At 39.9% G+C, this 16,334-nt stretch overlaps 1 protein-coding gene and 1 long non-coding RNA gene across 3 annotated transcripts in view; one reads left to right on the top strand and one right to left on the bottom strand.

The window, feature by feature from the left end:
- nup210 (nucleoporin 210) overlaps positions 1-9,797 on the bottom strand; it is a 31,359-nt gene extending 21,562 nt beyond the window's left edge. For both annotated transcript variants that reach the window (XM_031316537.2, XM_031316538.2), the window contains exons 1-12: positions 9,136-9,797; positions 8,528-8,667; positions 6,551-6,682; positions 5,806-5,902; positions 5,370-5,520; positions 4,899-5,031; positions 4,483-4,641; positions 4,137-4,205; positions 3,939-4,045; positions 2,754-2,894; positions 2,479-2,616; positions 2,058-2,213 (exon numbers count right to left, since the gene is read on the bottom strand). In XM_031316537.2, the coding sequence (XP_031172397.1) occupies positions 2,058-2,213; positions 2,479-2,616; positions 2,754-2,894; positions 3,939-4,045; positions 4,137-4,205; positions 4,483-4,641; positions 4,899-5,031; positions 5,370-5,520; positions 5,806-5,902; positions 6,551-6,682; positions 8,528-8,667; positions 9,136-9,296 (1,584 nt within the window). In that variant the 5' untranslated portion in view covers positions 9,297-9,797. The remainder of the gene's footprint in view (positions 1-2,057; positions 2,214-2,478; positions 2,617-2,753; positions 2,895-3,938; positions 4,046-4,136; positions 4,206-4,482; positions 4,642-4,898; positions 5,032-5,369; positions 5,521-5,805; positions 5,903-6,550; positions 6,683-8,527; positions 8,668-9,135) is intronic.
- A 3,490-nt stretch (positions 9,798-13,287) lies between these two features.
- On the top strand, positions 13,288-14,338 carry LOC118496430. The gene is made up of 3 exons (XR_004898992.1): positions 13,288-13,378; positions 13,800-13,892; positions 14,314-14,338. It is a non-coding gene; the product is annotated as an uncharacterized LOC118496430 (long non-coding RNA).
- Positions 14,339-16,334: the final 1,996 nt, after the last annotated feature.

Here is a 16,334-nt window from a genome sequence, read left to right as displayed (position 1 = left end):
TGAAACCAAACAAGTACATTTTGTGCAAATGCTGCATCAAAAGTGAAGGCTTACTCCGAAGAAATTAAGCATTAGCAATAGTGCTGTCAAACAATTATTAATAAATATTAATGTCATAGTTAATTCGCAATTAATCGCATATTTTTCTCTATTCTAAATGTCCCCCTAAATGTCTTTTTGTCCCATTATTTTTTCTCATTTTAATGTTCTTATCAACATGATACAATACTATAGATAGATAGATGATGTGGGCAAGTATATCGCTTATATATATATATATATATATATATTAAAAAAATGTTCAATTGTATTTGTCTGTTCAAAAATATAAAACAATAAAAAGTTGATCTAAAAAAAAAAGAAAAAAAAAGGGAGCACAAAACGGCAAAAAAAAACACTGGATGGGAAAAGGGTATTTTACAATAACTTTGAATGCACCACAAGGCTGGCGAGGCTGAGTCTGTGTTTTTCAGACAACGGCAGATACAGTCTGGTGTTAGAATCCTCTCCAGTGAAATAGAGTCACACTTTACACTGTTTAGCTGTCAGCATTTTAACTGTGTTTACTCCAGCTGCTAGCTAACAGTAGGTTAACGTTAGCTGCTGCTAAGTGTAGTGTTAACTAGCGTCCCGTGCGGCGATAGATAGTTCCCTCTAACGTCCGTTTTCGGAGCATCAGAGAGAAGCACAGGCATTTAAGTGGCACCTAAATAAGGCACCGAAATCCGCGTTGCTATTCGGTCCGGTAGATAACGTTGTTAAGGCACCGGTGCCGTACTAGCACCGGGTCTCAGACCCCCCAAATAAAAACTCTTTGGATCTACACCAGGGGTGGCCAACCAGTTAGGTATAAAGAGCCACAAAAAAAAAACGCACCATAGCAAAAAGCCACACAACACAGGCACGTCCACACTACAACCGCAACAGTGTCTTCCAGATGTGATGACAGTCATAATACATAGCAGTTTTCATAGTTTTTTTTCTCACTTAGATTGACTCAGTGGGAAACCTGACACTTCTTTGTTATCCACAATCCCTTTCAGGTCTTGCTTGAACTCGGTTGTGGCCACTCGAAGCAACTCTCTCACTCATTTGTCACTAAAGGGGCTTTCAAACAATCGGATTCAGCAGTGAAAGGGTTAACGAGGAAGGTGATCTGTGGCCGCTGTTTTTCCTCAGGTTGCAGAATCTGTCCTCAAAACTCTGCTGCATTATTTTCCATTTTAAAATAATTGGCAAATGTATTGGCAGTATTGGCAGATGCATTCAAATGTTTTTTTTTTTTTACTTATCTGAAATACTGTATGTTTCAGAAAAGTTAAAGACAACAATCAACCAATGACACAGCCCCCAGCCACACAGTAAGAGCCTCACAGGAGCAGGCAAAGAGCCGCATACGGCTCAAGAGCCACAGGTTCACCACCCCTGATCTACACGATTCACGTGGATGATATTTTCCCTTTCAAAACGGCGATTTTCGCCGAAAAGCAACTAGTTTGCAGGTATGTACTACTCTTTGGCCGGCTCGCAAGCCCAAACAAGTGTGTCTGTTGTTTTGTTTCCGGTCTGGCTAGATCCGGTGTGGTGTTGCAGTTTTTCTAACATTACTGTCTATGGTTACTAGTTGTTGCAACAGCATGTGAAAAAAACTACAAAGTTTGCTAGGCCAAAAAGAACGTTAATCTCGCGATTAAAAAATGTACGGCGTTAAAATGGGTTTGCGTTAACGGCATTAATAAACACGTTCAACTGACAGCACCAATTAGCAACTTTAGGAACAAAAATGATGAGGAGCACTTTTCAAGTGTCCATACCTTCCCCCAGTGCTCTTTGGTGGCGGGGACACAAAACCCTTTTAGAAAACACTAAAAAATGTGGTTCCAATCTTAAGCAACAATCAAAGTGAAACTAAAACCTGAAAATAAGACAATTATACAACTATAAAACCGATAAATCAGTTATCAAAGTAATCAGGATTATCATTTCAGCCATAACTGCCAAATTAATATTTAATGGGTGTGTTGTTTACCATGTGACGGTTTTCCAGGTTAACTTACCTTCATCTGGCCAAAGTGTAGTGGGTTGCGTAGATCATGAGCATAAACTACACTGACGCCAATGTCACTGACTGTTGTCATCACTCCTTTCACAGTCACTGTGGCCACAGCTGTGTTGGAGGAAGACCAGCTGAAATTTCCACTCCCTCCTGTCGCCTGTCACAAGCACCAGAAAAAAGGAGTCATCGCATGCACCATAATGACACCTCTCAGTGGTAAAATGACAAAAAACAAACAAACAACAAAACATTCATTTTGAGTTTTATAGCAAAGTACGAATACGAATAGCTAAAAAACATATCTAAAAGGTGTAATGGTGTCATATGCTTGACACTTCTGCCCAACGAAACATAGGAGATAAATATAATAAAGATAAAAGCCATTGGGCACCAAGCGTTTCATTCAGAAACTGTATAATTACCTTTATTGTGTACTGATAAGCTCCAACCTTGGGCTGCCATGGAAATGTCAGAATACTGGGACTGAGAACTATAGGGTTATAGATTTCTACATCCTGTTCATTGTGGACTGGGTTGGCGAGTGCATGGACCCTTCCAGTCTGAAACAGAACAGAGGCCACAGGAAATGATCAAGCTTTCTCTACTGAAGTGGAAGAAACGGGCAGAAGGTAAATGCAATGATGATGCTCCAGCTGAAATATAGACTGAAAAGGGTCAAAGTTGCAATTAAACTCACTTCATCCACAACAGCTCTCAGGGTTGCATCAATGAGAGTTAAGCCTTCTTTGAGCGCTTTGACACGATGATATGATCCATTCAGAGAAGACTCCAGGAGTTCAAAGTACTCCAGGGGGAAAACAGTGCCAATACGGACATTCTGCAAAATCAAAATCAACCACACGCAGATTTTGAAACTATCGTCTTTGTACGACTCATTATAGAAGGCTGGTTTTTAACTTTTACAGACTTAGAGGTTATTATTTAAATGTGTGTCAAGATAATACTTCAATAGGTGACAGTTTTGTCATCCCTGGTTTAAAATATTGGCTCATAGGGGTGTGCAAAAAAAACGATTCTTATTCGAATCGCGATTCAAGCTCTACCGATTAAAAATCAATTCATATTTTTTTGTCTACTGCAATCACATGATAGATACTTTATTGATCCCCAAGGTGAAATTCAGGGTCCCAGTAGCTTACAGACATCACACACATCATAACAGGATGTTAAAATAACAAATAAACAAATCCACATGAATAATATGGACAATAAAAGATACTAAATAAACTAAAAAAAAAAAAGGGATAGATATATATATATATATATATATATATATACACACACACATATATACACACATACATACACACGGGAAAAGTAACTACATTTACATACTGTGAATTGGGTTTGTTTTTTTGTTTTTTTAAATCGAGAATCGTTTTTGAATCGAAAAATCGATTTTGAATCGAATCGTGAGCCTAAAAATCAATATCAAATCGTGACATTTTCTGAATCATGCACCCCTATTAGCTAATGAAACGCATAGGCTAGTGAAGGACGGCTCAAAGTGCACTAAATCTCTCTCTATGTAATTTCTCTCAGATGACTTCAGGTTGCATCTGATTAAAAGATGACCAAACTCAAAATACTTTTTTTGTTTTCCTTTAAACAGGTACTAGGAAAGTCCTATTCAAAGCTTTGGAACACAGGTCTACTAATACATAACACATAACTACTACTACTAGTACTAATTTACTAATGATGAAATGTGAAATATTGGACTTTATCAACAGCATAAAACAATGCTGGTCAGAGGAGTATGTCCAGAATTTATTTTAGGAGAATAGTGACTTTTACGCTACTGTCATCGTCTCTAGCAATAGCAACAATTAACATAGTAATTTTAGTGAAGCCTGCTCACATCAGAGAGGTAAATTTTGTTGCTGGATTTATCAAAGACTTCGATGAGGATGTCATATACTCTGCCTGTTTCGAGAACCCAGCTGTCTCCTGGATGAATTTTAAAACCTAAACAAATTAAAGAGAACAGAGGTTAGCTACATATTAAAAAAAAATGGACTATTGACTTTTATGTTTTTAATGGTAACAAGAAACAGACCTAGGTAGCCTGGTTCAACCACATACAGGGTGCTGTTGGGTAGGCGAGATACTCCTTGCATTCGAAGGCCTAAGTAGATGCTACTAAGGAAAGTAAACCCAGGCACACTCATTGACAATGACAACTCTAAAAACTTGATTTTTGCCAAATGCACAATATTACTCCTAGTAGTACTACTCCACTGCTCCCAGATAAAAAAAACAAGATTTGGTGTAAAAACCACCTTCAACGCTGCAGTTAACCCACACTATATATTATCGGCTGAAGATGTCAAGGCAAAGTACATGAAATTATACCATTATAATAACTTTTACAGGAGTGCAAATACGACTTGTCAGAAGGATACTCTTATGATCCAGCACCACATTGATGTGTCCAAGTTGAGTTGCTGTAACTCTGGAAGTGCTTTGATCCAGACTGGCCACAGCAACATTTGGGTTTCCATTAGTGCCAATCACACTGTTCTGAAGGTGCAGTTGATACTGATCACAAGGCATTGAGAGCTCTGGACAAACACAACACAAACAAGCTTAAGAGATGGTTATTTCTGTGCTAGGCAAAACTGAAAAAAACAGCAGCTCCATTCATCTGGTCACATTAAGGAACATAATTGACTCAATCACAATATAATTCATATTTTAGGAATTAAACTGATGCTTGAACATTATGAGGTGTGAGTTTGCTAAATAAAGCTTCAGAAACAGTAGAGTAGCTATAGTAACAGAAAATAGATTTTTACTCTTCAGTGAACATGAGTCAGACCTGTGATCGAGCCCTGTCTTATCTTCAGGACTTTGTATTGGATGGAAGTTCCCGCCAGCAAGTAGACGTCATGTGCAGGACTCAGCAGGATGTTCTCTAAAATCAGCAGTCTTACTTCTGCAGCACCCACATCCTGTATAACAGATACCATGGTTACAAAACAACACAGCTTCCCGCCTTAACAAACCAGAACAAACTAATTATTTGACAAGACAGAAATTCAACTTAAATGTCACTACCTCTGTGACATCATATATAAGACAGGAAGGACTCATTACTAGCATGCAAGCTTTTGCTATTTTTAGTCTGAATCTCAAGAGATAAACCATCTCACAGAGGGCACAACGTAACTAGAACATATTCTTCTTCTTCTAAGACTGTCGATGACTGTAACAATACAGTGGATTATTTCAACTTTGTGCTGGTGTCAACAGCCAAGAATGATATCTTTTGTACCTCTTAACAGCTTACCTTATACAATGACTCTTGTATTTTGGCCTTTAATTTAGCATGTCCTGTTTTCAGTCCTGACACCAAAATAATATCGCCTTGTTTCCCAACGCGTTCCATTTCAGATATGTATCCAGGGGGTGTGTAGGTGGACTCTGAAAATTTTAGTACCCTTGAGAAGAGAAAAGACCCCGATTAAAAAATACATCTAAATCTCATCTCAGCATCTGACCTCAAAAATTATTCAATTTCAGAGGAAGAGGAACCAAAAAGTAAAAAAGAAGCCTTACACTACTTTGGTAAAACAACAGAATCCCTGTATTAAATGTTTTATAGTTAGGTTAACATATCAATGTAGGTTGGTAATTTTGTCTACTTTTGGTTTGCTGTCCGATTTTCTAAAAAGTAAAAACTGCTCAGTGACGTTTGAGTGCAGTATTTACACAGGGAAGCCTACCGTAAGGAATTGTAAGAGTCAGAGAATCCATTCACATCTACATCTTTCACTAAGGTCCAGTCAAACACTAGACCTGCAAGGGTGCTGAAGGTGTTTCCTGCAACATAAAAAGGACAAGAGTCAGACCTGCTATTTCTTTTAATCATAAACTGCAGGAGGAGCAGAGGATATTTGCATAGACCTTTCAACTTGTGTTATAGGGCTGAGGTCACTATACTTAAACGTATAATAGATGCTGAGCACAATTGTCTGAAAGCTCATGGCACTCAAATTAGCTAAAACAAAACCAATAGGCATTTCATTACAGGACACTAGCCGCTCATTTGCAATCTACTTTGTCTGAGGAATCTAAAATTCACTTTTAAGCCAAAGCAAAACAAAACAAAACAGCAGGCCCTGGAGCCATCATCAGAAAGAATCAGGCTGTAGCTACAGCTCATTAAACTAAGTGTGTCTGCCTTGAATGGAACCAGTCAAACAGAACACAGGCACCTCACAGTAGCAGCCAGAGGGGATAAAAATTGCTGCCCAGAGCCAGCTCAGTCATTACTGTTACAAGTCTTTAGAGCAGCAAATAAGCAATAGAGCATGGACTTGTTACAATAGAAAAATTCATATTATGAGTAATACTACACATATTGATGTTAATTAGTCTTAATAATCTTAAGGTGATATTTATTTATCATTAACACCAGCAGCCTATAATGTGAATCACATTATCCTGTCATGAGTCAGTATATGTCACCTTCAGAGTCCAGTGCATGAATTTTGAGTGCCAGTGGTGAGTCCTCAAGATGTAGCTCTCTGGTGGTCGACACTATCTGGATCTCACTGACGATGTCGACAATGGCGTCACAACGCAGTACCTGTCCTGTAACTGCAAAGGAATGAGGGGACAAAACATCATATACACAGTATTGTACAGTACTATAAGAAAACACTTTCACCAAACCAGGGAAAGCTCAGAAATAAATGGCTTGGTGTTTTAAAGAAACAGTAATTTCAAAATGCAGAACAGTAATTCTTGTTGAGGCACAAAGCATATCGATCGACTTCCTGACTAAAACACATACTTTATCACGTGTATAGAAATAGCAATGGAGACTGATAGCTCTAAAGCATCCTCTGCTTCGAGCACAATGCTGCACAGTTAATCAAGTCAAATGTTGTGGCTTTTCTGGTCTGCTAAGTGGGCTGTTGTATGAGCAATAGATAATATTGGATTATGTTTTGGTTAACCTGAAACAGGTAGAGCGAGATAGGCCACACTTAAAGCCAGCGATTGTGGTCTGAACAGATTACTTTATTATTTTTTTATCAAGTGTCTAACTTTCCTGATTCCAAAGCAAATGTTCACATCTGCCAGTCATCCATTACTGGCCAACAGTGCCACAGGCAACAGCTGACATACAGCATTACACAATAGCAAAAAAGGAAGAATGAAGTGTTGTGCAACAGAAGGACCATTAAACTCTGAAGGGAACAGAGCACTGCAACATATCACACCGTATACTATTATACTCATATGTTAGTCTACAAACTGCACTTATACCTTGTTCTGTTATGTACTAGCTTTTAGAAATCATTAATTATGTTTTCTTAGTTATTCTTCAAGTTAGTATCCCGCCATAATCTATGTAAAACCAAAAAGATGATGAATAAATGAGAACACAAAACAGCAAATAGCATGCTTCATTATTCTGTAACGGCAGAATAATATGAAGAGTTTGTAGTTTATATATTTTGATACTGAATTCTTCATGTTCTAGAACATTACAAATGTGAGCATAAAACAGTTCAGTGAATCCGACACTACATAGAAAATGAGAATAACAGACCCTACAGATGCTGGCAACTGCAAGATTAACATGTACTCCACACTACATAATAATGAAGCGCAACAATTTGTTGTAGTGACCGTCCACTCAGCCCGTAAAAATATGATAAAGAATATTTTATTGATACTGATCAACGTGCGCTTTTGACTTCTAATGCTCTGCTTTTGCACCATCTAGATCATAGTGCAAAATGTGCTTTTTTTCAGAGAGCAAATCCACTGAGCGCTGCACAGAGGCTGATTTGAAAACCAAGAACCGGCATCTTATACTTATCAACAACCACTGGGCTGCCTGAAAATGTTCCATTACCTAATCTATGGGACATGTATGTGATCCAGGGTGCTCTGTCTGAGTGACTAACAAATTCATGGAGCTTTTCACATCTTAACCCTATAAAGGTTTATATGTAAACAGCCTCCTAAAGTAACCACCATATGGACAGCATCTGCTCCTGAACGGGGCCCTTTTAATTGCAGTTCATTCTCAGCAAAAGAAGAACACAAAAACCAGAATGTGACAATAATTTCTTGGGACATAATAATTTCAGTATTTAACCGTATCTCAGTTTCCAACTGTTGAAAAAAATATCTATAATATTCCAGCTGTTCCTATTTTTCCACTTAGGAAGCTTGCATTTGAATGTCTCTGTACATTTCTGCCCATCACTGTGCAAGAATGTGAACAGGCAGCAAAGCACACTTCAATATGGTAGTGCATTTGCCAAAACCACAGAGATGATGATGATCTTCAACACAAATATACAGAAAATGTACAACTGAACCAACTATGCACAAATTAATTTCCTAACTCACGCACAGGAACATTTTATGAATGAGCAACTTGTGTTTATTAATTGTTGATTAATATAGTATTACTGTATTTACCAACATCTTCAGCCAGAATGATGCTGGTCAGTCTGGAGGGCTGGGTGGAGAGAGCCTGGAGAACAGCTTTCCGGGAGCAGCCTCTGCCGCTCTCCTCATTCACAGCCTGGATGCTTGCTACCTCTGGTCTGGTGGAAGACCTGGAAGAACAAGTCATGTAGCCTAGCTACATAAGTGGAGTAGCCATACAGCACTTCATTCGTCACAATTACAATGTCGACCTTATATTCATCATAGAAAGATTTGAGGTGGAATAACATTTTCATACTTGGGGTGGAGTTGCAGCTTTACTGTAAACTTGGATTGAGTAAAAGGTGAACACAAGAAAAGCCCTTAAATGTATCCAATCTAAAGCCCAATGAATGTGCAGTTGTTATTGACTGTGTCAGAGAGATGTGCATCCATGGTTCATCTTCTATGGATGAACAAACTTCAAAAAGGTTTAACGTTAGCTGTTTTAGGGCCCACACACATTGCCATGAAACAGACTACAGTACACTTGGCCATGTGGCCTCCCATGCCCCATGTAATATGACACCCCTTCACAGAGGATATGCCCTCAGCTCCCCTCCAGTTCAACGAGGCAGACTTCAGTTTATTCTACTCACCATCTGTAGCAACCTTCAGTAGTTTCCAATGTGAAGTTAATTCTTGTACTTCTAGCAAGCGGTAGCAACACTTTGGGAATATTTAGTTTCGAGGAACCGTTAACTTGAATAACGATTATAAATAATACCAATGCCAACACTGATAATTTTAACGAAGTCATTTCCGTTGCATGAGCGTGCGTAAATTTATTGTCAGCGAACCTAACGGTCGAATTAATGAACGCTAAGGTTCTGTACTGTACTAGCTAAACTTCCTCCGTCCCATTAAGTTAGCTAAGGTTATGTGTGCGGTAGTTTCGGGGTCGTGGCTCTGAGAAAGACGTTAAGGTGAATTAACATCGCTACTAATTAAACTAAACACACGCTGTCTTCCTGCTCAGTTTGTATCACTATCGTTAACGTTAGTTAACAGACAGCAGGCACATGATGATTACAGTTGGTGTCCCATAACGGTAGTCCTCTAATTCAAGTCCTTCGCTTTGTTTATCCTCGGAGTTGCTTCAAAGCAGACAGCGACTATTAATTTGAAATCCACTGTTTTATATCAATGTAAACAGTTAGCCAACAATAGCTTAAAATACGTAGCTTCGTTTCATACAAATACCCGCCATTAGCAATAATTGGACTTCCAGTGTGCATGCCGGGAGTGGGTAAACGTCATAGCCCACGGTAGGAATGACGCTCTTTCTTAAAGGTACAGTTTGAATTAGATTTGAAATCGATATGAATTGAATTGAATCGAATCCCCATACACATGTATCCAATCTATCTAAAGCTTAATGTGTAATTTTCATTGACTCTGAAAGATGTGCATCCATCTCTAGTCTAGATAGTGCATAACTTTGAACACTTTAATGACACAGTATCAAAAACCTGTTTTTGTTTATTCACAAAGATATTATCCATTGCTTACAATTAATCACATAACTTTATATATTCTTGCTCTAGTGGTAGCTTTAAGTGTTTGGCTAATGCTTGACACTTAGCCAATAGATCCCCCTGTCCATTGATTCACGTAAGATGAATGAAAGCCAGTACAGGCCACTAATCAAACATTAGCCTGCCCTACTACACAAGAAATATGTGCTCAGCATTGTGAATTAATATGAAGTGCAGGGCATTTACAAGTTGGCTGACACAAGTAACTGAATATGTTTTTGTTTTATATTAAACTATAAATTAATCTGAATAACCAGACAAAGCAGACCATCATGAACGTTTGGCTGCCAGTCATTCTTGCATTGTGTCTCTTGGATGCACCCTGAGGCTGTCTGGGTCTTACAGTATTCAGTCAAGAACATGCAGTGTACAGTGTTTCACCCCTAGGTGTCACTGACAGCTACTTATATGTATGGATGTATGTATGTGCATATATTATTCTCACCCAGACATGGATGACAACAATGAGTAAGGGATAGTTTATTATATGAAATATGGGTTAAAAAAATTTAATCTCATTAGTGCCCTTTAAACAATACAATATTTAACAAAATATCAGTGGTTGAAAAGACTATGGCTGAAAAATGGCAACGTGTTTGGCTGTGTAAAATCAAAAGCCAAACTGACATCTCAAACCAAAATTCCCCTTCATTTGTTTGTGCGTGTGAGATCATTTTCTGGCATTAAAATTGGTCCTGCGATAGTACATGAGTTGTTCACAGAATGTTAATTGTACACTCTCATCCGCTTTGATGTTATTACAGCAATGCTCCTCCTGGTATGTGCCTCTCATTTTCTAGACACAGAAAGATGCACAGCATGATTAGAAAACACACTGTGGTTTTGAAGTGTTTTAGATAATGCTGCGTTGTGCCAAAGGTGACATATTGTTTGAGTCAGAGTGCATTAGCAATGAAATCCCATCACTGACTGGTACTGTGTTCCAGACTGCCTTTAATGACAACCATACTGTACAGTATAGTTGCAATCTACACATATAATATACTATATATTCACACTGCACATGGTCTAAAGGGACAACTGTTCCAACTTAGTTTGACTTTTTCAAGCTATTTTGTGTTGAAATAAAACGACATGTCTTCTTGATGATGGGAATTTAGAATGAAACCTGAGAAGACAGCACAACTTTAATTTATTTTGGCAAAACCACTCTGTGTGGGCTTCAGTCCTACATTTTCAACTTTGTACCCTATCAATGGGCAGTGCACATACAAATGATGTTAGGAGTGAATGATGTAATGTCTGAGAACATGGAAAACAATACCTGAATGTCACGCTCTGTGTCTCTAGCACTTCACATGGAGGCTCATGTCTAGACAACACAAAGTGCAGTACCAGACTGAACTCATTCAGAGGGAAAAGTTATTGTAATGCAGGGCATTGGATATATATTGTTGTGATTTCCTCAGTACAAATCTGTCAGACTTAGAGCTCAGCAACTATTAACTATATATCCGATTAAAAAAGGGTAACTCAAATGGTTGCAAATGTTTTTCTTTAAACTGTCTGATTTTGTGATTGTTTTTGGTCAGGTAAACTACCATACCCTTCAAAGATACTGATTGCAGTACAGTTAATCCACTATTATTTCTGAAAGGTTGGACCTTCAGATTCTAATGTGTTGCATGTAATGGCCACCCACTTTTATATTGGGCAATGGTGCTGCATTATATACCACACCTGATACCACCAAAGCCTTTTACCTCTGCTATTAGACTAAAAACTTGCAGCAACACCCATATGTTGCACATCAAATATTTCCCTATGTCACAAATGGCTGCACCTACTTTAAAATTCTGTCTAGTGACTCCTTATCTGGCATGCATCAGCGGTCACATCCTTCCTGGTGTGAAGTCAGGGACTTTTCTTTACCACCATGCTTGGCTTGGTCCAAACAATTGGTTACAGAAGGCCATGGCACTTACTTAAACCCTCACTCAATGGCAATGTTCTCAGCTGGGGGCTCACTGTCCGTTGGAAATGTAATAGGCTTTGGATGGGTCATTGCTTTAAATAGTTTTGAAAGTACACAGCTTAAAGGTCCCTAAAACTGCTGTAGGTAGGCATAATAAGATGTATTACTTTCCAGTGAAATCAGCCTTTGCCTTGGGGAGCTATTTTGTGTGTTTCAAGAAATGAGGTGGGACTAGCTCAAAGGAGACTATTCTATCTTGACTATGCAGTTTTCTCAGCAATCTGGTGAACTTCATGTTGCGTGCTATTTTTTAATCAATTATAGTAAAAGAAAAAAAAAGTCCTTAAATATCAACATTTCCCTTGAGAAGTAAAACACCTTGTTCACTTTTAAAATAACTTGGTCTACAGACAGTAAAACAAGGCAGTTCTACAGAGCTGTGCTTTAAGTGTGAAATCCTTTTACATAGTCTTAACTGGGCTGTAAATTCTCTTGCCATTTCCATGGTGTAGGCATTAAGTGGATCGAGATGAGTGGGTTTTTATCTGCAGTTCTATGCATTCATGATCATGGACTAAGGAGGTGTAATTTTGCCTAAATGCTTCCACATGCCCCACATTTAATGTGTACGCACTACTCTTTAAAAAAAAGATGTATTTCTAATTTAAACTCACATTAAAATATATTATATTATTAAATCCTATTTGAGACTTGCTTGTAACATCAGATGATACCATGATATTGTTATCACACCACATTTAAATGTGTTAAATATTCAATGTGGAAGTAATGCGGAACTAAACATTTTGCAAAAGCCCGTGGGGGCTGCAACCTTTTATATATGTCAATGGCTTCAACCCCACAGCAGACATGCCCTTTAACTACTGCCTGAAAAGTCTTTACAAGACACAGGTGGGGAGTCACTTTCGTCACATAGCATAATTTCCCATGGTGTAGCCCCATGCAGAGCCACAGTGCCCTGTCTTTGCTGGTTTGTTTCAAGACTGCCTCTCTTCACTTCATTTTATACTGTGGACCTGCAGAAGTGTGTTGAACAAATTTAAGTGTGTTTTACGCATTCTCATGAATAGGTTCGTACGAAAATGCATGCACATTCAAACGTATGATACGAAAAGGAGACCTCCGACCGGTCACGTGACATCGGCTACAGAGCTCCGTGCTACAGAGCGGCAGTTGCTAGTTGTTTCGTGTTGAGAGCTTTGTGCCACCGACTACGGTGCTGCGCATTGTGCTCTGTCAGGTCAGCGGTAGTTGGTGGTTCAGTTACCCCAGAATAGGTGACTGTGCGCTGTGTACAGAGCACCGCGAGCTGCTGGTCATGGTGCTCCGTCAGGTCAGCGGTAGTTGGTGGTCTAGTTACCCCAGAATTGGGCTGTTGCCATAATTTTAAGCCAAGAAAGTGTGTCTGTCAGTAGGGTAGAGACGGCGAGGTAGTGGTGTTTTCAGCAGCTGTTGCCATAATTTTAAGCCGAGAAAGTGTGTCTGTCAGGAGAAGACGGCGAGATAGTGGTGTTTTTAACGGCTGATGCCATAATTTTAAGCAGTTACCCCAGAATAGGTGAGCTGCCGGTCGCGGTGATCTGTCAGATCAGCGGTAGTTGGTGGCCTAGTTACCCCAGAATGTGACTGTGCGCTGGGTACAGAGCACCGCGAGCAGCTAATTTTAAGCCGAGAAAGTGTCTATCCGGAGAGGACTGCAAAGTAGTGGTGTTTTTGACGGCTGTTGCCATAATTTTTTCGTGGTGCTCTGTCATGTCAGCGGTAGTAGGTGGTCTAGTTACCCCAGAATAGGTGACTGTGCGCTGTGTACAGAGCACCGCGAGCTGCTGGTCATGGTGCTCCGTCAGGTCAGCGGTAGTTGGTGGTCTAGTTACCCCAGAATTGGGCTGTTGCCATAATTTTAAGCCAAGAAAGTGTGTCTGTCAGTAGGGTAGAGACGGCGAGGTAGTGGTGTTTTCAGCAGCTGTTGCCATAATTTTAAGCCGAGAAAGTGTGTCTGTCAGGAGAAGACGGCGAGATAGTGGTGTTTTTAACGGCTGATGCCATAATTTTAAGCAGTTACCCCAGAATAGGTGAGCTGCCGGTCGCGGTGATCTGTCAGATCAGCGGTAGTTGGTGGCCTAGTTACCCCAGAATGTGACTGTGCGCTGGGTACAGAGCACCGCGAGCAGCTAATTTTAAGCCGAGAAAGTGTCTATCCGGAGAGGACTGCAAGGTAGTGGTGTTTTTGACGGCTGTTGCCATAATTTTTTCGTGGTGCTCTGTCATGTCAGCGGTAGTAGGTGGTCTAGTTACCCCAGAATAGGTGACTGTGCGCTGTGTACAGTCTCAGTAGGGTAGAGAGGACAGCGAGGTAGTGGTGTTTTTGTGGCTGCTGCCATAATTTTAAGCCGAGAAAGTGTGTCTGTCAGTCGTGTTGAGATGATGGCGAGGCAGTGGTGTTTTTAGCGGCTGTTGCCGTAATTTTATTTTTTATTTTTTTATTTTAAAAAATTATTTTTTGGGCATTTTAAGCCCTTATTTTGACAGGACAGCAGAATACTTGAAAGGGGAGAGAGAGGGGAAATGACACGCAGCAAAGGGCCGCAGGCCGCCGCCGGAGCCGAACCGGGCCTGCTGCGCCTAGGAGTAAACCTCCACACATGGGCGCCCGCTCCACCAACTGAGCCATCCGGGCACCCCTGTTGCCGTAATTTTAAGCCGAGATAGGGTGGTTGTCAGTCTACAGAGCTCTGCGTGAGCACAGGCTTTTATGTCAATATAGCCAGCATCTAACGTTAGCTACTGCTGTCTTGTGGGGTAATGTCTCGCTATGTGAGACTAGCGTTAGCATTGTTGGAAGCGCTCTCAACCTGGCCACCTCCATGAACTTCGAGTCTGGGGAGGAGGGGCCGGGTGAGACGACTCTCTCTTTTATTTTAGATTTGGACTGCAATAACTATTTTAAGTTACTGTCAGAACACTTTGATTAGAAGATTAAGAATTATTATCTGGCACTTTGTATGTACTTGTTGCTGGAATTCTTGCATAATTCTGTAATGGGATGATGATGATGTTTAAGGAGGATTCCACTTCATGTTCTTGTGAAATTATTTATGAAATGAACAGATAATGGACTGATACAATATACCAATTTAGACCACCATACACACTACCTCTCTGGTCTAACAAAGGTTACAACAAACACTATGAAGCTACCCACCTGTTTAAACAAAACAAAAGATCAGGACAATGTAGGCTATCATACAATGGATAGATAACGTTAACGCCTGCTGCATTAGGGGGCCCAAGTAGACAATGATGTCACTATCACTGGCATCAGTTGTAATGAAAACCCTGAAAAATATTAAGGCTATGCTATCGTCAGAAGAACTGAGGCAAGAATGACTTCACTCTGCTTGGAGAACAAATAATAAACACAGTATAATAAACTTTAAACTTTAATTCAATAATCCTTGTGTGAAACAGAGAAAGTGCCCATTAGGTACATTATTATGAGGCAGGGTTGCAGTCAGTGGGCTTGGGCAATTAGTAGTGGCATAAGTCACCATTCAAACATGCATGAATGAGAAATTACAACAGTGTGGGGTGCAATTACCTGTCCCAAATCAGTGCGTGTCAGATGATATTATCTTGCAGGCTGAGAGCCATTACTAAAATGAGGGTTTCTGGCCCCAGAAGAGCAAGGAGAGGTCAACTACTATGTGAGGACCTGGTCATTTGGTCCCTGCCTGTGACATGGGGACATCTCTCTAGATTCTAGAGGGCCCTCAGATGTTCTAAACCTACAAGGCATGAAGCATTTAGGGATTCATTTCTGTTCGACCACTGATTTTTATTACAGAGATGATTTATTTTTATGTAGAGACTTCTGAAAGTGCAAAGTTCAGAACTGAAAGCAGCATTTAGTTGTTGAAATGGCAAGAAAGGATCATTTATTTGGCAAGACATTACATTGTTGCAATAGATGTGTGTTATGTCATCTTTGTAATCTGTACAACATCTGTGGAAGGAAATAACATTTTATTTCCTCTGGTTATGTTTTTACTTACCGCCATTCGAGGGTCAGCCACTTATGTGTGCTGCCTGGTTGTGTTTTAGGCTCCGCAGCAGGGCAGGGCTGCACAGAAGGGCACAGAAGCTCTCCATGCCAGGTCCAGGGCCATGTAGCTCACATGCCCATGTTATTAATGATCAAATTAGTGGGTCAATTGTGAGTTGAACTTGTGTTCAGTGCACCTGCGTCATACATGTGTCTCCTGTAGGGACAGGCTATAACACAGCTGGACTACAAGCAGGTCAG

The sequence above is a fragment of the Sander lucioperca genome, chromosome 12 (assembly GCF_008315115.2).
Source record: "Sander lucioperca isolate FBNREF2018 chromosome 12, SLUC_FBN_1.2, whole genome shotgun sequence".
Classification (NCBI taxonomy): Eukaryota; Metazoa; Chordata; class Actinopteri; order Perciformes; family Percidae; genus Sander; species Sander lucioperca.
The sequence above is the reverse complement of the archived record's forward strand: the minus strand, read 5'-3'. Positions and strand labels throughout refer to the sequence as shown.